The following is a 26,876-nucleotide window of genomic DNA, read 5'->3' on the forward strand; positions in this document are numbered from 1 at the left end:
AAGAAGAAAATTATATGAGGACAAATATAAAAATGTTATAATCATCCCCTTGGTTGGTATTTCTCAAAAATTTTTTTGCCATCAACCCTTAAGGGTGTGAACAAAAGTTCTCTGAAAAGGAATTTGGAGGAAAGAGACTATATTCCACTGAACAGTTTGCAAACAGGTTTAAAATGAAGGTGTGTTCCAGACAACAAAAGAGGGTTTAGGTTTAATTGCAAAAGTTCACACCCAGGTTCCCAATCACATCCATTTATGCAAATGAAGGATACAAACTTGCTTAGTTCTGATTGGTGGAAGCAGCTGAGCCCCAATTGGTTGATGTGGCTGAGCTCTGATTGGTTGATACAGCTGAGTTCTAAAAGTCCCAAAGTTAAAAAGGTGGAGGTTTTTTGGGAACTCAGAGTGGGTGTATGACCTCTAGTCAGCACATGGCTGTTTGGCTCTCTATTTTAAATTTAGGCCATTAGCATTTCCGGATTCATCTTGAAGGATTGGCTCTTTCAGGTTCACATTTGTTCACAAGGGTTTCTATGATTGTATATGATTGATATCACACCATTTATTATCAAAAACGTTTTCTAAGTCTGTCTTTCAAAATTCACCAGTTTCACCACAGAAACGATCCATAATTTCAGGGTTACAATGTTTCATCTAAAATGTCCATCTTTTGTTGGCCTACTCTTCTAAAAGCCCAGGCCAAATGTCACTCACTGTAAAAACCTCCACTAATCTTCTTTCTCCCAAGCCAAATTCATCCTTTCCTTAAATGTCCACTGATCTTTGACAAAGGAGCAAGGGCAATATAATGGAGGAAAGATAGTCTTTTCAATAAGTAATGTAGGAACGTCTGGACATCCACGTGCAAAAAGAATGGATCTAATTCTTACATCTTTCACAGAACTTCCTGAAAGACCTACCACCTCTTCAATGGAAAGCATCAACAGTTTGCACCCTACAATTCTCTGAATTCCTCACCTCAAAATCCTCATCTTGCTGCTTTCACCAATCCTGGATTGTTGTAAAATGATGCTTGCCCAGTCTTAATCAAGACCCCACATTGAAATATCCACCTTAAATCAAACTTCCAATTCTTAATAAATTCTGCCCAGACATTTCCCTCTGAAACATTGCCAAAGCTTTGTGGAAGTTGAGGTTTTCCTTGCCAAAATACATAAGAAATTCAAGCTTTGTTTTATCAGCAGGTTTTGTTGGTGATATTTGACTCAGCTAAATACACACACACACACACACACACACACACACACACACACTTCGAGCTCATCAATCACATGAAAAAATTATAAGGGTTAGATCACCAGTTATTGGGTCAAGTCCAGTATATTTCTATCCAATGGTAAACAAAATGATAAAAGTTAATTGACAATTCTCGATACCACTCAGTCTCTCCTGCAGCCATCAGCTCTCTGGTAGGTAAATTATGCATCTGAAGACTTTAAGGCAGATTACCCCAGGGTTTGCTCTCAGGCTCAGATCTTCAGAGAAAATAAGGAACTACTATACCCACCCACATTTTCAGAGAAACAGAAATTAGGAAGGATCTTGGAGAATGGAAGGGAGAGATGAATTGGGTAAATCCATTGAGGTGAAGTACACCCAAGGGACAAACCAAATCGAAGTGAGACAAGAAGGCAGGATGCCCAACAGTCATCAACTCCAGTGATTAAGAACTTGGTTAAGATGTATTAATACATTATTACCATATATTTAAGTAAACATTATACATACAGTGCACCAACTCTATGTACTGCTATCCGTATCTATGTCAGTATTTCTCACTGAGAAATATATGGAGGGACCTCTTTTTTTTTTTTTTTTTTTTCCCTGAGACGGAGTCTTGCTCTGTTGCCCAGACTCACTGCAACCTCCACCTGCCAGGTTCAAGCGACTCTCCTGTCTCAGCCTCCAAAGTAGCTGGGACTACAGGTGTGCACCACCACGCCCAGCTAATTTTTGTATTTTTAGTAGAGATGGTGTTACACCGTATTGGCCAGGCTGGTCTTGAACTCCTGACCTCAGGTGATCTGCCTGCCTTGGCCTCCCAAAGTGCTGGGATTACAGGCATAAGCCACCGTGCCTGGCCTGGGACCTCTTTTTATAAAAAAAAAATTCTCTCACACCCAAACATTTCTGTAAATTCTTTTTATAATATTTCTTAAATGTAAACAAACATTAAACTCTACATGTTCATAAAGCTCTTGTACAAATGTAACACCAAAGCAAATTTACAAATTGTGCACAAACTTTTTTACAAAGTCAGTGTAATGTGGTATATATGATGAAACAAAACTGCCCTAGAAACGTGAACATACTACTGACTGGCAAGCATATGCTGTTGGCCTTCGGCTTGTAAGTATGTCTTGGGGTTGACTCCACTTTCCCATCACTTTATTCTCTTCAGACTACTGCAACCCTTCATTTGTTTAGGAAGATGCCAAGTATGAGGTGCACCTCATTTGTCTTCTCACAGGATCATGACAATTAAAGTAGTATTATGCTAATTCATTGTGAAAATAAACTCAAATACATGTCCTAATCATGTGGCAGCAGTTAGTTATCATGTGGTCATACAGATACTTCAGAATATGCTTAAACACAAAAGTAAAACACATACTTGTAGAAACCTCACAGACTCTATCATTAGACTCCGCTTTAAAAAAACACCCACCTCTTATAGTATGTGTAAAAGGTATATATATTTAAATTAGACCACCAGGCACAGTGGCTCCACCTGTAATCCCAGCACTTTAGGAGACTGAGGCGGGTCAATCACTTGAGGTCAGGAGTTCAAGACCAGCCTGGCAAACATGGCAAAACCCGTCTCTACTAAAAATACAAAAAATAGCCAGGTGTCGTGGCACATGCCTGTAATCCCAGCTACTCAGGAGGCTGAGGCAGGAGAATAGCTTGAACCCGGGAGGTGGGGGTTGCAGTTAGCCAAGATCGCCCCAATGCACTCTAGCCTGAGCGACAGAGCAAGACTCTGTCTCAAAAAAATATAAAATAAAATAGACTATTTCGTTAGCTTCTTATTAACAGTTCCTGGTGCTATTACCTGAGTGCCTGCATTATCATGCAGCACTTGACTCTTGTTTCATTTGGATAATCAAGTCTCTTGTTTCTGGGGACTAAGCCATGGCCCATTCAGCCTCACTGGCCTCAGACCCCTGGGGATTGGTGCATTAGGGACCATAGAACAAACCATCATCAGCCTCACTTCCACAAGTTTTAAATTGGTCAGCCTCATTAGATATTAATGAATGATTCATTTTGAAAGCCACATACACAATGCAACACACCTTCTTGCAATCTCAATGAAAGAAAGCAGGCATGCTCAACAGTCAAACAACCAAGTAACTGAAGCAAGATAATGTATACATTTTAAAGGCACGTTGGAGGAGCTGTTTTCACTATAAGTTGCATTGGTAGGGCAAGGCACAGAGTTTAATACTGAATGGGGCTTGTTTTAGTGACAACCCCCCACTTCTCCTGCCCTCTTTCTCTTCTTCCTCCTGCCTTCTTTCATTTTTCCCCTCCTTTCCGCCTATTTAAGTTCTATGCTTTCCTGAAGGATCAGTGTAGTTTCTTCATAAATATAGTTAATGCAAAGAATTGCTTTTATTGAAGAATTATGCTCTTATATGAAAATGTGCTTCCTTTTATAAAATAGTATTAGGTAGTTTTAAAAATTGTCTTCTTTGGGCAAAGTAAGAAATTAGTAATCTTGGGGTTTCCTCTATTTTTTTTAATCTTACGCATCCAAGAACAGGAATCACTTGCCCAGAATATAGAGAAGAGAGATGAGATAAACAGCAAAGTACACTATATAACACCTAACAAGTTGATTCAAGTTGAACAAGTTAAGCTCCATAATATATTTTCTACGGGAGGGAGGGGGCAAATTAGCAGGAGTGCCTAAGTCTCCTTTGGGAGTCAGGGAAGGCTTCACTGAGGAGATAACGTTTGAGCTGGAGTTTGAAGGATTAGCAGGGGAGAAATGGCAGGGCATTCCAAGCAGAGTGCTTATGAGCAAAAGGCGCAAAGCACAAAAGAGTACGACGTGTCCAGCAGCTCTGAGTAGGCGAGTGGCTGCAGCGTAGGGTTCTTGGAGTTAGGTGATCAAGGGTGAGGAAGGGACTATTTTCCCTGCTTGGACGATTTCTCCTACAGCTCATTGCACGGTGCTGGGCACACACTGCAGGAGCTCAATAAATACTTGTTGAATTGGGACAGAATGAAAGAGTGCGCTGGGAACCAGGGCATCTGGATGCTTTCTCACGCACCCGCAGTGTGACCTTGGCCAAGTCCCTTTTCTGGGACTGCGGTTCCTGCTTAGTAATCGAGTACGAGTGAGAAAGCGGAGGAGGAGGTTGGCCAGAGGCGCCTAGCCTTTCTAGCGGCCTGAATCCCTGATTCGATGCGTAGAGGGCGGGGCGGGCCGCTTGGGGCCGCGGCGGGCGGAGGTTCAGTTCCTCCTCCGGTCCAGCAGGGGGCACGGGGAGTGGCTTCCCGCCGCCCTTCCCCTCCTTGCGGGCGCCGGGCAGACTGCTGCAGTCGCAAGCGGCGAGCGCAGTGGGCGGGGCGGGCCTGGCCGGGCCGGGCGGCGGCGCTGCGCTGACGGGCTGAGTCTGGCGGCGGCGGAAGCTGCAGAGGCCACCGAGGCGCTAACTGGTTGGCCGGTGGGCCGCTGTGGCCTCGAGCAGCCTCTTCGCGCGGCCCCGCACCCCGCAAGCAGCAGCGGGCCGCGACGCCCAGCCTGCCAGTGAGCTGCGACGGGCACACCCCGGAGCGTCGGCGACTGCGGACAGGTTAGAGTGGGGGCAGGGGCGGGCGCGGGAGCAGCCCAGGGCCAGAGAGGGAGCCCGAGCCAGGCCATCTCCAACCATGTCCGACGAGGCCTCGGCCATCACTTCCTACGAGAAGTTTCTAACCCCCGAGGAGCCCTTCCCACTCCTGGGACCTCCTCGCGGGGTGGGCACCTGCCCGAGCGAGGAGCCGGGCTGCCTGGACATCAGCGACTTCGGCTGCCAGCTGTCCTCCTGCCATCGCACCGACCCGCTCCACCGCTTCCACACCAACAGGTACGAACTGCACCTGAGGGCAGGGGTGGATTTTCCACTTCTGGTCGCCCCCCGCTCCTGATCCTTCGTCCCGGGCTGCGCTTCCAGTCGCCCCCTCCCCCACCTGCTTTCGACCAGCGCTCATTCCCTGCCTCCTTCCCTGCCCCCCCCTCCCTATTTTCACCCCTGCCCTCCGATTTTCCTTTCGACCGGCGTTTTACTCTCTTTTCCTCATTCATATTCTGGCTATAGCGACTCCTCCCTTCCCTACCTTCTCCCTCCCTTGCTTCCCTTCCCTCCCCCCATCTGTACCCTACGAATCCCAAACCCCCACCCTTGATTTTTAGATACGCCCCTGTTTGCATCCATCTGCAAAAGTTTAACCCCTTCCATTTCCGGTACGCTGTAGAGGAATTTGGATGGCTCAAGATCAATCCATAGATCTTTTGAGAAGTGGCGTTGAAAGGTGAAACATTTAAAGCTAGAAGCTTCATTTTCCCTATTTTTAAGCTGTCTCACAGTCCTGTTCCCCCCGCCGCCACCACCCCTACCCCATTTTTTTTTTAGTTGAGCGCTAGGAAACTAGTCGATTCTCTCTTTTTTTTCCCCCTCCTTTATTAACTGTTTGCCTTAGCGCTTTAGGCTCTGCCATAATTGGTAAGCTTAAATCTGGAGGATTCCTTCATATGACATATCCCTTGGTTTCCTTCCCCTTTGAAGAGACAGAGTAAGGCTTAGGATGGACTGACTTACACAAATTTATTCAGAGGGTGTATCTCCTCCTAACTGATTTCAGTAGAAGGTAGTGTTCTGGAGACTTCTCTCATGCAAGCATTTACGTGTTAGATCAAATCTTGGGAGGTGGGTTGAAGACGTTCTAGATACAGCCTCAAGTTTTAACATAGGTGGATATTTGAGATACATATACAAAGGGCTGGGGGTGTGTGTGGTTAAGGCTCTAGGAGAGGGGTTCAGCTATGGAAAATACTGGAGATAAATTAAGAAATCTAGTTCTGACTTCTGATCCAAGTTTATGATGTGAGTTTGATCAAATTCTTCCATATTTTAATGTCTTTAGCATATTTCTCCCCTCCCTTCCCTTAAATCAGTCTGTAGATTGAATGAGCTTCTACCAGATACAAGGAATGTGTAAAAGATGTTTCTTACATAAATGAAAGTTATGGTCTATGGGAACAAGGTGTTATAGTTAAATAATCAGAATATCAGTATAACACATCTCAAAAGGAAGTGGCAGTAAATTTATTATGACTACTCTAAATCGTCATTGCAAAAAATGAAGAAACAGGCCCAGAAAGAAAAGATTGAGTTCAAGGTCATAAAACCTAGTCAAGCAAATCCAAGACTATTCCTTTGAAGCCAGTGATTAAACTTGGAGCAGAACTAATTGATCCAGTGTTACAAATAGAACTTATGGTTTCCTAGACCAACTCACAGAAGCCTATTTAACCCCTGATGTCACTGTAATGTGAATGTAACATATTCATGAAATCAAGTGTGCTTAGGGTTATTTATGTTGAAAAATAATGTAAAAGAATACCTTTGTACATATTTGGCATTTAAGTTTTGCAGCCTTGGAGCAAGTCACATACCCAGGAAAGTTAAATGATTTCAGAATGATCCTGCTGTGATGATGAGGGCAAGGGAGTGAGGGCAGAGGCTGTGGGTAAGTACTGCCAAAACTGGGTAGAGGTGATGGGGAGTGAAGTTATGAGAATAATATGTTTCTTACAACTTGTTCTGTTCCTTCCTCCTCCCCGTTTTTTCCTGTGTTTTCTTTCCCTTAAAGACTGTGGTGAGGTCAGGACTGTTTTTCAATGGGGCAGTGAGGAGGGGAGAAGGAGGTTCTTTGCAAGCCCCAGTTTTTCCAAGTCAAGCATTTTTCCTAGTTACTGCTTGCTTTTTTTTTTTTTTTTCCAACTTCCCTCTCCTACCCTACTTTTCGCAAGGCTTGGCATGGTGGCAGGGGTTCTAATGCTCTGTATCCTTTTCAGCAGAGAGTAGGGGAAGCAAAATTAGCGATATTCACAGCACATGATGTTTCTGTCCTAGGCTACCTTGCCTTTTAAATGTATTATCCTTCTGGAATGTTCTGCTTTCTTACCCCTCCTCAAGATGGTGCTTGAGAGGACCATAGGCTTCCAGCCATTTCTTTTCAGGGAGAAGCACACAGCTAAATCATATATCGGGCAAAGTTTAGGGAGTTCTTTTATTTTGGAGTTGTATGTGTCACATACAACTTCACATCACATCATTTGTCAATTCAGGCAACAACCCAAAAATCAGATTTCAAATAGTTGAGTGCTGAAATTCTGCCTTGGGTTTAGTGATTGTAAAACAAATTTTCATTGGAAGTAGGAAGCTTGTTAATTGGTAGATATTTGACTTAACCTTAATTTTGCTTCCTTCTTGGTACCTGATAAGAAAAATGTGGAGATTTTAAAAATAATGCACTTGATAAGGACCTTATGATTATGACAATTTTGTGCCTACTTATTTACTGGATTCTGGGCTATATTTGCAATTTTCATTAACAAAGACAGTCACAGCATTAACAGTCCCTGAGGTTGAATGGTTGCAATATTCAGATTTTTTTTTTCTTTAAAGACAGAGTCCTGCTCTGTCATCCAGGCTAGAGTGCAGTTGCACAATCTTGGCTTAGGGCAACCTCCGCCTCCTGGGTTCGAGCGATTCTCCTGCCTCAGCCTTCTGAATAGCTGGGACTATAGGCGTGTACCACTATGCCTGGCTAATTTTTATATTTTTAGTAGAGACAGGGTTTCACCATGTTGGCCAGGCTGATCTTGAACTCCAGACCTCAGGTGGTCCACCCACGTTGGCCTCCCAAAGTGCTGGGATTACAGGTGTGAGCCACCGCGCCCGGCCCAGTATTCAAATTAAAGTCATTTGTGATGTAGGTTGGTATGTCACTGGTCTAGGTTCAGTAGAAAATACATTACATGGACACAGCCAGTTTCCTAAGCATTCATACCTTAAGACCTACATGGATTGGTCTAGAATTTTAGGAAAATAGAATAAATTTCAATAAGCCAAAAAAGTGAATGAATTTTTTAAAAATGTGAAATGTCAGTATGGAACGTATGTAGTGTTTAAGACATTTTCTTTGGTTTTGGGGGCAGTGATTTTCTGACGTAAATGGAGGTTTTCTCTTAACACTTCCAAACTATTGCATAAATCTTTTACTCAGTTATGTGATTTTAGAGCTCCGTTTTCAATCACCATTAACCAGAAAAACCTAAAGACTATTGTGTGCCTTTGGTAACACCCATAGTTTTCCTATCTAGATACAGAATTAGAGGTGCAGAAGAGCTGTGGGTTGCAGGTGGGAGAACCATGTTGGACGAATTTGGTTTGGGGACTTGCTGAGACAAGTTGAAAATGGGGGGTTAGGATTTGGAGAAATATCCAAGCTAGAAATACAGATTTGGGAGTAATCAGTAGAAGTCCGTGACGTGATAGAAGTGGAACTACAGGTTACAAAGGTTGAGAGAGTGGAAGCTTTTCAATAAATGTAGCAGGGAAAGAAAGGAGAAGGGGAGATGTCGTGAGAATTTGAAAGGGAAGTAAAGGTTTCTTTTTTTCTTTTTTTAACTTCATTTAGTTTTTCTTTTCCAAGAATAGAGATGTTAGCTCCTTAGAAGCAGGCCACAGGAAAGGGAGAAATTGAAAATATAAAAGAAGGTGGGATGAAAGATAGAGATGATGAACTCAGAAGTCCAAATGGGATCATTAGCCTTAGAAATGACATAGAGTGTTTTTTACTTCCAAGGCAGTAAAGAGCGCAGGAAAGATGGGTAATGAACCCAACACAATTGGGGTAGCTAGGAGGAAAGTCGGGAACTTAAGTGGGTAGAAGAAGGGGTTGTATATTCTCTAACTTGGAACCTTGGTGGCCTGTTGGACTCCAGAATAGCAGCAGAAGTCAGATTGGCTATATGGGGATTCTGGCAGAGAGTCAGTGGTAAATACAAGTACTAATGGGGCACTGTCCCCTAAGAATGAATATATAGCATAGACTTCAAATGACCTTCATCAGCTTGGCAGAACTTCATTCAACAGTGCTCATTGGCTGGATTCTTATCTTCAGAAGTGGCAGTCAGGTCCACCTGAGAGAAAAGGGGGTGCAGAGGAATGTGTACATGGTAAACATGCTTTTCTTAATTTTAACGTTTAAATGGCTGTTTACCAAAATACCATTGAAAGTCCTTAGTCTGTATATTCTTGCTGAAACACCTTGCAGAGAAATGTTCTTGGCTTTATTTATTTTTTTTTAATTAAAATTTGGGCAGCAAGCCTAGTTATTGAGTTAAACACCATGTTTCACTGGAATTCTTTTCAACGTCTTTCAAGATTTTGGAGAAAGTCTCCTTTGAGAGTAATATTATGGTTATAGCTAGAGTCGAAGTGTTAGGTAACTTTCTCTTAGTGGAATATAATGTAAGGGCTTGTAAATTTAAATAGTTTAGTGCTGAGCACACAATGGACATTCATTACAAGTTTGAAACTGACAGAACAGTCTGAAAGAATCACACTTAAATTTTTATTTAAAAACTTATTATAGAAAACTGAGGGCATATAAAAAACTATAGACCACTCATGATCCTTTTCCCCAAAGGTAACAACTATCAACATTTTGATGTTTCTTTTAATGTGTCTATGTACAGATATAATTTTTAAACATCAGGATCAGTTTGTGACCTGCATATTTGCTCCTATATTGTTGGGTGTTTTCCTTTTGAATAATCTGAAAATATGATTTTTAGTGATTATAAAAATACCACTCAGATATATCATTTAATCCTCATATTTTAGGGGCATTTATTTTCCCTTTTGGACTATTACAAATAGTATTGTTTGGACATATTTGTACACACATCTTTTTTCCAAATTTCTGTTTGGGGAACGGAACACAATCCTAGAAGGGGAATTACTGATTCCAAATGAATGAACCTTTTTAAACGTCTAGATGTACATAGTACTGCCAAATTGCTTTTAAGAAAGATTATGTCAACTTAGACTGTCACTAGCAATGGATGAAAGTACTTCCTACTTTGTTTTTATCTATATTGCCTTAAAATTATGATTTTAAAAATTTGCAAATTAGAAGATATAAAAATTTTGCCAGGTGCATTGGTTCACACCTGTAATCCCAGCGCTTTGGAAGACCAAGGTGGGAGGATTGCTTGAGCCCAGGCATTTGAAACCAGCCCGGACAACGTGATGAAACCCTTTCTCTACCAAAAAAAAAAAAAAAAAAAGAAATGTGAAAATTAGCCAGGCGTGGTGGTACGTGCCTGTAGTCCCAGCTGCTGGGAAGGCTGAGGTGAGAGGATGAATCAAGCCCAGGAGGTCAAGCCTGCAGTGAGCCATGGTCGCACCACTGCACTCCAGCCTTGGTTGACAGAGCAAGACCCTGACTCAAAAAAAAAAAAAAAAAAAAAAAAGGAAGATATAAAAAATGTTACAATCTTTACTAGTAAAAAATACTATTATTCTATTTTATGAATGATTTGTTCAATTATGAGCCCAGTTTACTTGCTGCTGATAATTAAAAACAAAAGACAAAGACTTCTAAGAACATTCAGAACCTTGTGATGATTACAAATCTGAGAAACACACTGACTTTGCCCAAAGGTAAGAGCACAAAATGAAGCAAATTCCTGACTCCTTTGGCAGTGATCTAATGGTTAGATTACTAAATATGGCATCTTTTTTTTTTTTTTTTTTAAGGAATGTCACTATTACTCATGGAGAGAAACACATTTCTACAGAATTTTTACAAACTAAAAAGAAATTCTAATTAAAAACAATTATCTAACAGTTTTTCCTAGCACCGAACATAGTACTTGGTACATAGAAGATACTGACTAAATGTTTGTTGAATGAGTGAATGAATAAAGGGAAAAAAATCACATGTAATTTGAAGACACAAGAGAAAAATAGTTTGCTCAGGACATAATGTAGATAGGGCTTACTGTGTCCAGAATGTATTTTTGTTTTGTTTTGAGATAAGGCCTCGCTGTGTGGCTCAGATTAGAGTACAGTGGCAGGATCAGCTTGCTATAACCACAGACTCCTGGGCTCCAGGGATCCTCCTGCTTCAGCCTCCCTAGAGTAGCTGGGAATACAGACATGCACCACCTTGCTCAGCACATTTTTTAACTTTTTGTAGAGATACTGTCTTGCTTTGTTACCCAGACTGGTCTCAAACCAGGGTATGATTCCTCTTCATAACTTTTATTGCAAGACCTGGGATAATTTGGTTAATTAAAAATTTTTCTAAAATGAGGATACTGTTCACCTAGCGAGCATGTGATGAAAGTAATATTACAAGATATTCTAGGATTCTTAGATGAATTTTATTTTTTTTACTATCTATAAAAATTTATTGACATCTACTTTCTGTTTACTGAATTATAATAGTGTGTGTGTGTTTCAGTGTTTTAAAATGGTCTACCTTCAAAAGAAAAGGTACCATAAAGTTTTTCAGGTTGTCCAAATTTTGTATGTAAATCAAGAACTTCTAAAAGATTAGCCATACAAAATGGAGGAAGTTAAAAAAAATGAAGTGCGTAATTTAAGAAACAGTAGATTTAATGAAGGATGAGACACGACCTAATAATAGGTAAATAACAGACTTTTCATAAGGAAGTCATTACTTCAGGAGCTTGTTAGTACTGGAAATACTAAATAATTATCTTAAGGATTAATTCTCTATGCTACTGGCAAAGCAATGAAGATTATCTTATTAATAGTATAAAACTAGTGGAAATTTACAAAGGAAAACAGATTGATAGATTTCAAGACCAAAAAAAGATCCAACCAAAAAACCCTGCAATAAATACTGTAGACAAAATGTTAATATCCTTAATACATAAAGAACTCTTACAAAATTAGTAATGAAAATATTAGCACATAGGAAAACACCATAGCGAAATAGCTAATAAATATTTAAAAATTTGATCTTGCTGGTAATTAAATAAAACTTGATATAAAAATGTTTCTGTGCTGGTGCAGTGGCTCATGCCTGTAATTCCAGCGCTTTGGGAGGCTGGGGCGGACAGATGGCTTGAGCTCAGGAGTTTGAGACGAGCCTGGGCAACATGGCAAAACCCCATCTCTACAAAAAATACAATAATTAAGTGGGCGTGTTGCACCTGTGGTGCCAGCTACTTGGGAGGCTGACATAGGAGAATCGCTTGAGCCTGGGAGTTTGAGGCTGCAGTGAGCTGTGTTTGTGCCACTGTACTCCAGCCTCAATGAGAGAAGTGAGTCCCTGTCTCAAAAAAGCAAGAAGTTTCTGTCCTATAAGATAGGTAAAAAAATTTTTAGCAATTTTAGTGCTGTTAAGATTGTGATGAAATGAGCACTTTTATATACTGCCCTGGGGAGTATAAATTGATGCTGCCTTTCAGAAAGGTGTTGACTAAATTGATCCTTAGAAATGTTCATATTCTTTGACTCAGTACTTACCTTTCAAGCAACTGTATCCTGAGATAATATATTTTGATAAATAATTATAAACAAGGCTCATCTCAGTATTATTTCTAATATTAAAAAATTAGAAACAGCTTATGTATCATTGGGGAATAAAGTTAAATAAATTATGATACATTTAGTCAATGGAATATTATATAGGCATTAAAATGTTTTCAAGTAATATACTTAGGAAAATGTTTAGCATATTAATGTTAAGTGAAAAAAGCAATATACTAAAATATATATACACAGAATGGTTGCTGATTCTGTAAAAAATATGTATGCACATAAAAATAAACTACCAAAATATTATAGATTAGTTATTGCTGGATAATGGAATTATTGATCATTTTATTATTCACTCCTTTCTTTCCAACATCTTTGCAATGAGCCTGTACAGCATTAATATGAAAAAGTTACTTAAATATAACAAATACTTCTTGAACATCTACCTGTGTAGATGCTTGTTAGTGCTTTTCTCTGCCCTGTAATGGCCCCACTCTTCCTTTAACAATAATAATAGCTGTCATATATTGGGCACTTTTTATGTGTGCTACAAGTGCTGTGTATGCATTCTCATGTGATCACCACGATACCTCCATTGGGACACAGACTTGGAGAGAGTGTTTTTTGCTTAAAATCAATTAGCTAGGAAGTGACAGAGCAAGAATTTGAACTGTCTGATTCCAGAGCTTACTCATAACCACTATGCTGTATGCTTTGTTTATGGATGAAGATTTTACTTTAGTCCCAATTTAAATACTACTTTCTTTTAAAATAGTGTACTACAAAAATTTTCAGACAGCTACAAAGGTAGAGAGAAAAGTGTAATGGACCCCATGTTCCTGTCACCCAGCTTCGACATTTATTCATATACGGCGTCATGCTTCATCTGTACCTCTATCCACTCCCCAACCCCTGCCTTATTTTGAGGCAAATCCTAGACGTGTATCATTCATAAATATTTTAGTATATTTCCTTAAAAGGTAGGGGCTCTTTTAAAAATACAAAAAACCTCACATTCCTTATAAATGTTATAAATATGTCCTGTTAATTATATCTTAAAATTGTATGGATTCTGTAGTTCTCTTGATTTCTTTCGTGTTGTGTTTTTGAAGGTGGAACCTAACTTCTTGTGGAACAAGTGTTGCCAGCTCAGAAGGCAGTGAGGAGCTGTTTTCATCTGTGTCTGTTGGAGATCAAGATGATTGCTATTCCCTGTTAGATGATCAGGACTTCACTTCTTTTGATTTATTTCCTGAGGGGAGTGTCTGCAGTGATGTCTCTTCTTCTATTAGCACTTACTGGGATTGGTCAGATAGCGAGTTTGAATGGCAGGTAAGTATTTTTGTCCTTTTCTTGACATTGTTACTACCGAAGTAGAAGTATAAACTTTTCTTTTGATATTTTCATCTCTACTTCAAAGTAAATTTCTCTAATGTTTATCCAGTCCTGGAGATTCTCTGACATGTTTTAAGGTTAAGAATTGGATGGGATATCTTTATTTTTGCTAATGTACCTTTTTGATGCTATAGATATCCTTTTGTAGATTTTTATGTTATTTAATACTTGCGTAATATTACCATTATTATATATTATCGGTACCTTTCTGTGCATGAATCCAAGCAAAGTTACACTTCCTACCCTATAATAAATAGCTTTTGTGTCCTTATAGGACAAATATCAGTCACATTATGTACCTAATATCATAAACTGTTATTACCATAAATACATGATTTTTGGTTCTGTCATCAGAAATATATAATTTCTCATTTTGTATTCTGTTTGTATGTAGACATGTTTTTCGCCTGACACTTTTTTCTTGTGGCATATATACCATGTAAAATGGCTTTGTGGTAAATTGTTTGAAAATCCTGCCTTATAATAAGTGCAGTTTGTCAGAAAATTTAGATTGTGTTATTACAACATTCATATTCTGATTGTAAAAACAATAAAACATTTAAAGACGTTTTCCCTGCCTACAGCAAAGATTTTATTTGCTAGATAAACTCGAATGTCTGCTACGTTTGAAAGCCATCTGAATACTTGAAGTTTTATTCCAAAAGAGGGATTGAATATTATAATTTCAAACAGCTTTCAAATAATACAGAATGGCATCAAATTAAAAAAAGTCTCCAAGTCCCACTCTACTATGGTTACCACTGTTAGGAGCTTATGCAGATATAAGTATGTTTGCATACTGTTAAAAACATATGGGATTATACTTCATCCACTGTTTGGCCCTATGCTTTTTTTCAGCTAACACATCTCATTCTTTTCCATAACTGGATCATAATTTACTTAATCCATTTCCTAATTATGGCTATTTCGGTTGGTTTCAGTTTTTTGTTGTTATAAACAATGCTACACTGAAAAGATGAGATTTTTTTTAAGAAAAAAAGTAATTCACAACCCTTCCGTTTTTGTTTTTCATATTATTTGGATTAAAACATTTTTAAACTTTTTAAAAATTTGAGATGAAATTCACCATTTTCATCATTTTGAAATGTATAATTCAGTAGTTATTAATATACTCACAGTTGTTCAGCCATCACCACTAATTCCAGGGCATTTCTGTCACCCCCAAAAGAAATCCTATACCCATTAGCACATAGTCCCAATTCTCCCCTCCCCCTTATCACCTGGCAGCTACTAATCTAATTTCTCTATGGATTTGCTTTTGTGGATATTTCATATAAATGGATGAATATATGGCCTTTTGTGTCTGGCTTCTTTCACTTGGAATAATGTTTTCAAGGTTCATCCACGTTGTACGATATAACAGTACTTCATTCCTTTCTATGGCTAATATTCCATTGTGTAGATGTACAGTACCACATTTTGTTCATCCACTCATTACCTGATGAACTTTTGGGTTGTTTCTACTTTTTGGCTGTTATAAATAATACTGCTGTGAACATTCAGGTTCAAGTTTCTATGTGGATTTATATTTTTAATTCTCTTGGATATACCCCAAAGAGTGGAATTGCTGGATCATATGATCACTTGCTATTTAACTTTTTGAGGAACTGCCAACATGTTTTCCAGAGTGACTGCACCATTTTACTTTTCCACCAGCAGCGTATGAAAGTTCCCATTTCACCACATCCTTGTCCACACTTGGCGTTGTCTTTTTGTTTGTAGCCATCCTACTGGGTATAAATTGGTATTTCATTATGGTTTTGAGCATCTTTTCATGTGCTTATTGGCCATTTGTGTGTCCTCTTTGGGGAAATATCTATTCAGATACCTTGCTGCTTTTAAAATTGTGTTATTTTACTTTTTATGGTTGCGTTGTAAGAGTTCTTTCTATATTCTGGCTACTAGACCCTTATCAGATATATGATTTACAAAAATGTTTTTATTCTGCAGGTTGTCTTTTTGCTTGTTAGCATTTGTTCACTTGATAGTGTCCTTTGACACCAAAGTTTTTAATTTTGATGAAGTCTAATTTATCTTTTTTTTGGCTGTACTTATGATGTCATATTTTAAAAACCACTGTGTAATCCAAGATGAGGAAGATTTTCACCTGTTTCCTTCCCAGACTTTTAGAGTTTTAGTTCTTACATGTAGGTCTTTGACCATTTTGAGTTACTTTTTGTATATGATGTGTAAGATAGGAGTCCAGATTCATTCTTTCTTTTTTTGTTTTTTTTGTTTGTTTGTTTTTTTGAGACAGAGTCCCACTCAGCTCAGTTGCCCAGGCTGGAGTGCAGTGACGCAATCTCAGCTCACTGCACCCTCTGCCTCCTGGGCTCATGCCATTCTCCTGCCTCAGCCTCCTGAGTAGCAGGGATTACAGGCACCCACCACCAAGCCCGGCTAATTTTTGTATTGTTAGTAGAGATGGAGTTTCACCATGTTGGCCAGGCTGGTCTCGAACTCCTGACCTCAGGCGATCTGCCTGCCTCGGCCTCCCAAAGTGCTAGGATTACAGGCGCATTCTTTCCTTTTTTAAGAACAGAGTCTCACTATGTTGTCCATGCTGGTCTCGAATTTTTGGGCTCAAGCAATCCTCTCACCTCATCCTCCTGAGTATCTGGGACTACAGGCATGCACCACTGCACCTGGCTCGCAAATTTATTATTTTGCATGTAGGTATCCAGTTGTCCCAGCACCATTTGTTGAAAATATTATTCTTTCCTCATTGAATCATCTTGGCACCCTTTCGAAAATGAATTAATCATAGATGTGTGGGTTTATTTTTGGACTCTAAATTATATTCCATTGATGTATGTGTCTGTCCTTAACGCTAGTACCACACTGTTTTAGTTATTATAGCTTTTCAGTAAGTTTTGAAATTGAGATGTGTTAGTTCTCCCACTTTGTTGTTCATTATAGAGATTGTTTAGGCTCACATCTGTAATCCCAGCACTTTGATAAGCCGAGGTGGGTAGATAGCTTGAGCCCAGGAGTTCGAAACCAGCCGGGGCAACAAGGCAAAACCCTGTGTCTTTAGAAAAAATGCAAAAATTTACCAGGCGTGGTGGTGTGCACCTGTGGTCTCAGCTACTCAGGAGGCTGAGGTTGGAAGATCGCTTGAGCCCTGAAGGTGCAGGTTACAGTGAGCTGAGATTGCGCCATTGCACTCTAGTCTGGGCAACAGAGCTATTTGGGGTCCTTGCAATTCCATATGAATTTTAGGATCAGGTTGCCCATTTTTCAAAAAAGAGCAGTTGGAATTTTGGTAGAGATCACATTGAATCTGTAGATTGCTTTGGGGAGTATTGCCATCTCAACAATATTAAATATTCCGATTCATTAATATGAGATGGAATATCTTATTTATTTAGGGCCTCTTTATTTCAATGATGTTTTGTAGTTTTCAATGTCTAAGTCTTACACTCTCTTGGTTGAATTTATTCCTAAATATTGTATTCTTTTAGATGCTGTTATAAATAGTATTGTTTTCTTAATTTTATTTTCAGATTGTTCATTGCTAGTGTATGTATAGAAATACAGTTGGTGTTAGTATATTGATTTTGTATCCTGCCAACTTTGCTGAAATCATGTTAGATTTAATAATTTTTTCCCATGTGTGGATTATTTATCGTTTTCTATATTTAAGATCATGTCATCTGTGACTAGAGATAGTTTTCCTTCTTTTTTCCTAATCTGGATGCCTTTTAATTCTTGCTTAATTGCCCTAGCTAGATCTCCTGTACAGCGTTGAATAGAAGTGGTGAAAGTGAGCATCCTTGTCTTTTTCCTAATCTTAGGGGAGAGGTTCAGTCTGCTTCTCGATGTGGTTTTTTAGTATTTTGTTAAGGAATTTTGCATCTATATTCATAAGGGATATTGGTCTGCAGTTTTCTTTCTCAGTTGTGTCTTTGTCTAGCTTTGGTGTCCAGGTAATACTGGCCTCTCATAAGGAGGTAGGAAGTGTTTCCTCTTCTGGTTAAAATTTTTTAATAAGATTTTCTCATTTAAGATACAAACTTTTTCATGATATTGATAATGAATTTTTCCTTTTTTTTTTTTTTTTTTGAGACAAGGCCTGGCTCTGTCACCCAGGCTGGAGTGCAGTGATGCAAAAATGGGTCACTGCAGAATTGACCTCCTGGGCTCAAGCAGTCCTCTTGCCTCAGCCTCCTCAGTAGCTGGGACCACAGGTGGGCACCACAACAACCAGCTATTTTTTTTTAATTTTTTTGTAGAGACGGGGTCTCACTTTGCTGCCCAGGCTGGTCTTGAATTCCTGGGCTCAAGCGATCCTTCCACTTTGGCCTCCCAAAGTGGTGGGAATACAGGCATGAGCCACTGTGCTCAGCCAGTGTCTCTTTTTTTTTTTTTTTTTCTCAGTACAGACTTTGTATTTAAAATCAGACTACAAGGATTCTTAGTAAAGCATAAATCAGATGGGAGTCCTGATAATTCTAAGAAATATTTCTTCTGCTTATTTTATGTGATTTATTTAGAGTTATCATCCATAATGTTGCAAGGTGGCAGGCATTTTTAAATTTTAATTGCTGGCTTCTTCACTCATGTTATGAGTAGTTAAGAGTGGAAAACCATCCCCAGCCATTCACCGTTAATGTACATGAGTGACTATGATGTCAGAACAAAAATCAGACCTGCCTTAGTAATGTGTTTTCCCACTTGTGAAATTGGAATACGGATACTCTATTACCATGGATATCTGCTATTTAAATATGCTGAAAGATTTAAAGTGCTGTCTTGTATTTGTGGGATTTTGTAATCATGAGCAGTAAATTATCCAAGAATATAATTACAAATTATATGTTAGGATTAATATGGATTAAAAATCATTTACTGTAGTTAAAAAATTTGTATTCTGTTATGATTAAAAACTACATCTGTTTAAATCTTTCTTTTTAACAGATGCTTTAGTTACTACTAAAGTAAATATAAATGATTTATGGATTCTCTGGGAAGAAAAATGCTCACTACTTAATAAGATGAGATTTTAACCTTAGAATGAATTAGCATCTTTGCATTTTGCTTTGCTAATAATTTTCTTTGCTTTCAGTCCTTTTGTTATTAAGGATATATTTGAGTAGTCTTAGAGTCTGAGAAATTATTTCTATTGTTGATCAGGAAAGCTTAGAAAATTTAAACAGTGAGTAATCAGCTGTCACACTTGAAACCTAGAGGTGCAATCTGAAATTACATATCAGCTGTTACAGAAATGAGCTTACTCATAAAATTCTGCTGCATTCTGCAGAAAATATGGCAGAGATTTAAGTCTCCCTATGTTTCAGAATTACTGATCATAATATAAATATGCCAAATATTGCCCATGAAAAATATGGGCTGGGAGTTATTAAGTATTTATTCTGAAATATAGTATCAGTTATAAAATGGAAAATTGCTGGTCTAATAAATATACAGGAGCCCATACAATTCTCCTGTACAACCGCTAGTCTAATCCCGTATCTCCAGTTGACTACTTGACATTTCCACTTAGATGACCTTAATATTTAATACTAACCCATTATTTGATGCTGAGTCTTTGATGCAGTGTTGCAACTTCCAATTACAATGTTTCCATGGAAAAAATAGACTCTGCTTAGTGACATGTCTTACAACTTAGTGAAAAATTACTATTGTCTGTCCAAAGGACACTTGTGCTTGCTTCTCCCATTATCACTACAAACTCTTTATATCCCAAATTGCATTCCTCTCTTATTACAAACTTACCAGACAGGCAAAACTGTTTAGCATAGTTGAAAGCATTAGATTGGTGTCCTACTTTGGATTCTGCCACTAGTTGTATGACCCTCCCCAGACATCATTTTTTTCTTATATGTAAAATGAGGATGTTGGACTAGAAGATCTTTAACATCCTTTCAGTTACCTTGCTATGAAAATTGAGGTCTTTAAGTGTATCACTCTGGGTGGGTTGTATGACCTGAAATGTCACCAATTTTTTTCTGGTCTCAACATGAGACTCTTTATTACCTTATCCATTCAGTTATCAAACAGCTTTGTAATTTTTTTTCTTTTTTCTTTTTTTCTTTTTTTTTTTTTTGAGATGTAATCTTACTCTGTCGTCCACGCTGGAGTGCAGTGGTGCGATCTTGGCTCACTGCAACCTCTGCCTCCTGGGTTCAAGCGATGCTCCTGCCTCAGCCTCCCGAATAGCTTGGACTACAGGCACACGCCACCACACCTGGCTAATTTTTGTATTTTTAATAGAGACAGAGTTTCACCATATTGGCCAGACTGGTCTCGAACTCCTGACCTCATGATCTGTCCGCCTCGGCCTCCCAGAGTGCTGGGATTACAGGTGTGAGCCACTGCGCTCGGCTTTGTAAATTTTCATGTTATATTTTTCCTATCTATTCCCATTTTTCTTTCCATGTTTGCTTATTTTCATCCACGCCTAGATTACAAGAGCTTCCTATCTAATTCCAATCTTTCCTCACTCTATTTTGTCCCCATAGTGCTTTTTAGCTGATCTTCCCTAAAGACCAGTTTCATCAAGTTACTTCTTAGAAAATGTTATCGGCCTACTTCTGCATATCATATGACAGTTTCTGGTTCTTCTGTTGAGCTTTCAAATCCCTAGCACTGATTTTCTGTGTTAATCATATTGACATATGATTAAATGATACGATATCTAGAATATATGTCACCTCATACTATGTTTTTTTCCATCTATGACTTTACTAAATTATTCTCCTTACCTGAATGTCTTTTCCTTTTCCCCCTATCATTCTGAAACACTGCCTTGTGAAATTAACCCAGGCACTTTAGCAACCTGTGACATTCTCTGAGGGATTGTGCTGCTTTTTTAAGGGTCCAAAACCATGGCAAGGGATGGAAAAAGAAAAGTATATCTCTTTATTGAGTGTTGCCTTTGTGCCAGGCATGTTACCACATTTAAACCACTCAACAATCCTTTGAGACTGATGATATTGACCACATTTTACTACTAACTCTGAGGCTCAAAGAAACAAACTAACCTACACAAGGTCACACTGCTAGTGAGCAGTGGAGCTGGGATTTGAACTCCGGGATCTTCTTACTTATCCCTGAAAAAAAAATGACCGAGGTACCATTAATTACCTTTTTTACACCCCTCCCTCCCCAACAAACGCATAAAGAGAAGTAAAGGTACAAATTTAAGTGCCTAGCAGATATTCTCCAAGATTTAGGTGAATTTTTTTAATTATATTTTGAAAGTATAGGTATTTCAAGAGTTCTTCCATTTACCTCATTTATCAAAGGAACTTGATGTAGGGGAGGCCTTTTGTCTGATAAGAAGTATCTCTTTTTTTTTTTTAGGGGCCACAGGGAGATTTCTGATGTGATTTGAAGTCAAAGAGAAAATAGCACGCATTTTCTTTTTTGCAATTAAAGGCTGAAAAAGAGATGGTATTCATATGTGCATTCAGCAATCATCCTTTCATAACACCACCTAGATAACAATTAGGGTCAAGGGTGAACAGTTCAAGCAGTGTTAGTTAATGAGATTTTATGTTTTGTTTTCTTTTGTTTTTTTTTTTTGAGATGGTCGCTCTGTCTCCCACGCTGGAGTGCAGTGGCACAATCTCAGCTCACTGCAACCTCCACCTCCCAGGTTCAAACGATACTCCTACTTCAGCCTCCTGAGTAGCTGGGATTACAGGTGCGCACCACCACACCCAGCTAATTTTTGTATTTTTAGTAGAGACGGAGTTTTGCCATGTTGGCCAGGCTGGTCTCGAACTCCTGACCTCAGATGATCCACCCACCTCCACCTCTCAAAGTGCTGTTATTACGGGCATAAGCCACTGCGCCCAGCCGTTAATGAGATTTTAAAAGAAGTTATACAGATTGTTGGTAGTCACTTATGTACTTGGACTTGTCAATAACTGTCATAGTGAAAATGTGGTTTTTAAGAGTAGTAGCTACTTATGGGGATGTAGAAAGAATGGCCTCTCTCTTAGACAATTTCATTTTAAACATCATAGTCATCTTTTGCATAGTGATTGACTCCTATCTTTGTGGTTTCATTTATTTCTTTGTGATTGATTCCCCAGTGCCTGCCTGCAGTCCATTGCAACTCTCCCAAACTTTAATCCTGCAGCTTCAGCCCACTGCTAGATATTTCCGTTGATGACCTGTCATCTGAAACCTAGCATTCATCATGTGCTGTGTTGTATAATTGTATGTCTGTGTTATTGTATTACTTTCCCAAGTAAAGTTTTTGTGTAAGGACTTAACACTGCTTTGAATCCCCTGTACCTATTATACTGCTGTGTACAAAGTAGGAGTTCAAATACATGTGATCGCAATAGTCTTCATGACTAAAGTAGCTCTTCGCTTTTTTGGTAACCGTAGAAGCCTAGAAATTATCCAGAGTTCAGATACAGTTCCAAGCTCTATAGAACCAAAACACAGCAAAAAGGTACTGTTTTATACCTTGTAAAAATGAAGTCAGTATATTTGAAAATTGTCATGTGCTCCTTGTAGAAGAAAAGACTTTACCTTTTTGATGAATGACTTAAATATATTTATTTAAAATTAAATCCATTCTAACTTTTGGAGGTAATTGATATATTTATAACCTTGGTCATGGCGGTGACCATGCATATACTTGAGTATATGCATATGTGCAAAAGTATACATAAATATATATAAAATTATAGCACGTATTTTTGCTGTTTGTCTTAAATTGATTTTCTGTATGTTAGGCTTGCTTTTATTCCTCCTTTGTCTACACTTTGTCTTCTATGATTTTTTTCTAATTTTTCTCTTGTAATACTTCTGGTTCTTAAAGTGTTTTACTTTATTTTAACAGCATATTTAAAATTATTTTATTATTTATTTATTTTTTGAGACTGAGTCTTACTCTGTCATCCAGGCTGGTATGCAGTGGCACAAACATGTCTCATTGCAGCCTCAACCTCCCAGGTTCAAGCGATCCTCCCATCTCAGACCACAGGCATGTGCCACCACACCCAACTAATTTTTTTCCTTTCTTTTTTTTTTTTTTTTTTTTTTTTAATAGAGATGAGGTCTCGCTATGTTGGACAGGCTGCTCTGGAACTCCTGGGCCCAAGCGATCCTCCCACCTCAGCCTTGCAAAATGCTGGAATTACAGGCATGATAATTTTTTTTTTTTTTTTTTTTTAGAGAGACGGGGTCTCGCCACATTGCCTAGGCTGGTCTTGAACTCCTAGGCTCAAGCAGTCCTCCTGCCTCTGCCTCACAAAGTGCTGAGATTACAGGCGTGAGCTACTTTGCCCGGCCTTAATTTATTTTAATTGTCTTGAGGTCACTAATACAGACTTGAGGTCAAAGACCAAGATGTATTTGTCTTTATATTGACAGTAAGTTTAGCAGAGTCTCTGGCAAAAAGCCAGTTAGTGGCACATCATTCAGGTCTCCCCAGATGGAGACCAGTGCTTCTTATTCATTACAGTGTGGAGGCCCTAGTCATATTCTCATTATACATTAAAAACTTTAATGATGATTGACTCTTCGGTTACCATTTTAATAAGTCTTGATTATGAGTCTAAGCTTTTCAAAAACATCTTTCATTGAATAACTATATGCAAAGAATATATATTTATATACTTATGTTGCTGCTTTGTATAAAATAAGCATGAATCAGAATTAATGTCCTCTGATTCTATATTTGCCATTAGTCTTTTTTCTTTTTTTTTCTTTTGAGATGGAGTCTGACTATCTCCCAGGCTGGAGTAGTGCAGTGGCACGATCTCGGCTCACTGCAACCTCCACCTCCCAGGTTCAAGCGATTCTCCTGCCTCAGTGTCCCGAGTAACTACAGGCACATGCCACCACACCCAGCTAATTTTTGTATTTTTAGTAGAGACAGGGTTTCACCATGTTGGCCAGGCTGGTCTCAAACTCCTGACCTCAGGTGATCCACCTGCCTTGGCCTCCCGAAGTGCTGGGATTACAGGCATGAGCCACCACGCCGGGCTGCCATTAGTCTTATATTAAAGGAAGCCCTCTTAGCACAGCCAGCAGCACGTCAGTCTCATAAACTAACTTTTAATCGATGTGGAAAATATATTGTAGTATTTAAAATGTAGTCTGAACAAATTTTGCTTTCCTTCCCCGCACCCTCCTTATTTTTATAAAGTTACCAGGCAGTGACATTGCCAGTGGGAGTGATGTACTTTCTGATGTCATACCCAGTATTCCAAGTTCACCTTGCCTGCTACCTAAAAAGAAAAACAAGCACCGGAATTTAGATGAACTCCCTTGGAGTGCAATGACAAATGATGAGCAGGTAAAGATCTTGACATTCTTAATTAAAAGCTTTTATGTGGAGACTAGGTAAAGCTCAGTTTATTGCCTGTTTAAAGCTACTGGGGAAATGTGGATTGCTTAGTAAATCTGAATTTGAGCTTTAACGGTTTTTCAGGGAAAAAATATAACCTTAAGTGCTTCTGCTATGTAAACATTATAATTGACATAATAAAGGATCAGAAGTTTTAGCAATGATCTTATTTGTTGTAATTTTTTCATCACATAGGTGGAATATATTGAGTATCTGAGTCGGAAAGTGAGTACTGAGATGGGTCTTCGGGAGCAACTTGATATTATTAAGATCATTGATCCTTCTGCTCAAATCTCCCCTACAGACAGTGAGTTTATTATTGAACTTAACTGTCTCACAGATGAAAAACTGAAGCAGGTATGTAAAGAAAATACAGATTATTTACCTATTAAAAATACCACCATCTTATAAAATGTAGACTAAAATAATCATGTGTAAATACATAGATAATTAAGGCCAAAATCACTGCTGCGAAAGGTAATATTAGAAAAAATGATGGCACATTGATTTAAGAGGTTTTATGTACATCTCACCTGCCAGTACCTTTCTGGGATCAATGTGAATCTGGAACCTGCTTTTCAGTTGTATAGGATTTGAAATTTAATGTCACCATTTACGGAGTGGTTAGGTTAAGGTATAGATTTATTCTAACTCAGTTTACAGGAGACTAATTGACAATCAAAATACTAATTAATGAGAGCTATTCTTTGATAAACAGCTGAGGGATTTGAGTAGTTTTATGCAGTAATAATTGAGCCAGGCTAGGGTGAAACCTAGTGAATTTTCCCTCTGCTGTTCTGAAATACGCATCTCTGGTACTCTGGTATCATCTTCTTTTTTTTTTTTGAGACAGAGTCTCACTCTGGAGTGCAGTGACGCGATCTCGGCTCACTGCAACCTCCACTGCCCGGGTTCAAGTGATTCTCCTGCCTCAGCCTCCCAAGTAGCGGGGATTACAGGCACCTGCCAACGTACCCGGCTAATTTTTGTATTTTTAGTAGAGATGGGGTTTCACCATCTTGACCAGGCTGGTCTTGAACTCCTGACCTCGTGACCCACCTGCCTCGGCCTCCCAAAGTGCTGGGATTACAGGCGTGAGCCGCTGCACCTGGCCTCTGGTATCTTCTAAATACAATTTTTGCTGTTCTTTTTCTGGTACGTAGCTGAGTGAATACTTACGTTCTTATGTTCTACTTTTGATTTGTTTCTTTGTTTTGCATTTATCATTATTTATGAAAAATTTCTCTTATTTCAGTATTTCTCCCAGCAGACATACTATAATTTTCTACATTCCAGCAAATTTTTCATTAGTATGATAAATTGATGTCTTGCATTTGAAGACAGGTATTGTTGGCCCCTAGCTAAGATTTAGGAAACATCCTAATCTTAGATAAAATCAGCAGCTTACTTAAATTGTCTTAAGTGGAGACTTTTAACAAATGCCTAATCTCATCTATTTTATTTTATTGTTAGTTTGTATTTTGAGTACCATTTTTTTACAGTCCTAAATTTCTGAAGGCGAGTAGCCTTCCATTTACTGATTATATTTTATGTGCTTTTAAAATCCAGCTCTATAACATGTTTTCTAGCTTTTTGAGCATTGTCTATTTTCTAGTACTTATTTCTAAATTTAGCCTTTCTATTCTACCTTACGTATGCATCTGCAGCACTTTTGACAATCTTTTAGATTAAGTACAATATTATTTTTCCCCCAGCATTTTGAAGGTAGAACATCAAGGTGCAACACTAACCAGTTTGTGTTTGTGCATCCCAAGGTCAGAAACTATATCAAGGAACATAGCCCTCGCCAACGGCCTGCAAGAGAGGCCTGGAAGAGAAGCAACTTTAGTTGTGCAAGCACCAGTGGAGTGAGCGGTGCCAGTGCCAGCGCCAGCAGCAGCAGTGCCAGCATGGTCAGTTCTGCAAGCAGCAGTGGGTCCAGTGTTGGAAACTCTGCTTCAAACTCCAGTGCCAACATGAGTCGAGCACACAGTGACAGCAACCTGTCTGCAAGTGCAGCAGAGCGGATTCGGGATTCAAAAGTAAAACGTCTAATCAATACAAAACTTTACCTTTCAATATTAACATTAGTACTCCTTCATATAAATTTCTCGAAGAGTTAAAATGATCCTGCTGTCTAGATGCCTGTGGGTTTTGGTCTTAATTGAACAAGCAGGATGCTCTGCTGTTGAACAAAGCACTCTAGGCTGAGTGCTTTGAAATGCTGTTTTGACCCACAACCATATTGCATTCAATCTTACCTGATTTTTGTGTATGTTTTAAGTAAGATAAATTGGTGGAAATAATGAGTTATTCTCAAGATTGCAATATTGACTGCAACTCACTACTGAGCGAATCTCACTACGTTGCTGATGTTGCTGTCTATTAGCTCCTAAGAATGTTGTGTATGTCTTTTGTGTGTGTTAAATGTTTTCCTAATGTTTTAATCTTAAATGTTTCTTCTTAGCTAATTTAAAAATCTAATACTTTCTATAATTTCTGTCTACTCTTTTCAC

General features: G+C 38.8%; 1 protein-coding gene across 2 annotated transcripts in view; it reads left to right on the plus strand.

Moving 5' to 3' along the window:
* The first annotated feature begins 4,540 nt into the window (after positions 1-4,540).
* Positions 4,541-26,876, plus strand: part of FAM199X (family with sequence similarity 199, X-linked) — a 29,453-nt gene continuing 7,117 nt past the window's right edge. The window contains exons 1-5 of one of the 2 annotated variants that reach the window (XM_003819654.4): positions 4,541-5,102; positions 13,718-13,937; positions 24,160-24,309; positions 24,556-24,717; positions 26,136-26,402. In XM_003819654.4, the coding sequence (XP_003819702.1) occupies positions 4,906-5,102; positions 13,718-13,937; positions 24,160-24,309; positions 24,556-24,717; positions 26,136-26,402 (996 nt within the window). In that variant the 5' untranslated portion in view covers positions 4,541-4,905. The remainder of the gene's footprint in view (positions 5,103-13,717; positions 13,938-24,159; positions 24,310-24,555; positions 24,718-26,135; positions 26,403-26,876) is intronic. The other variant, XM_008973070.4, reaches the window with a different exon arrangement.

This window comes from Pan paniscus, chromosome X (assembly GCF_029289425.2).
Source record: "Pan paniscus chromosome X, NHGRI_mPanPan1-v2.0_pri, whole genome shotgun sequence".
NCBI classification, from domain to species: Eukaryota; Metazoa; Chordata; class Mammalia; order Primates; family Hominidae; genus Pan; species Pan paniscus.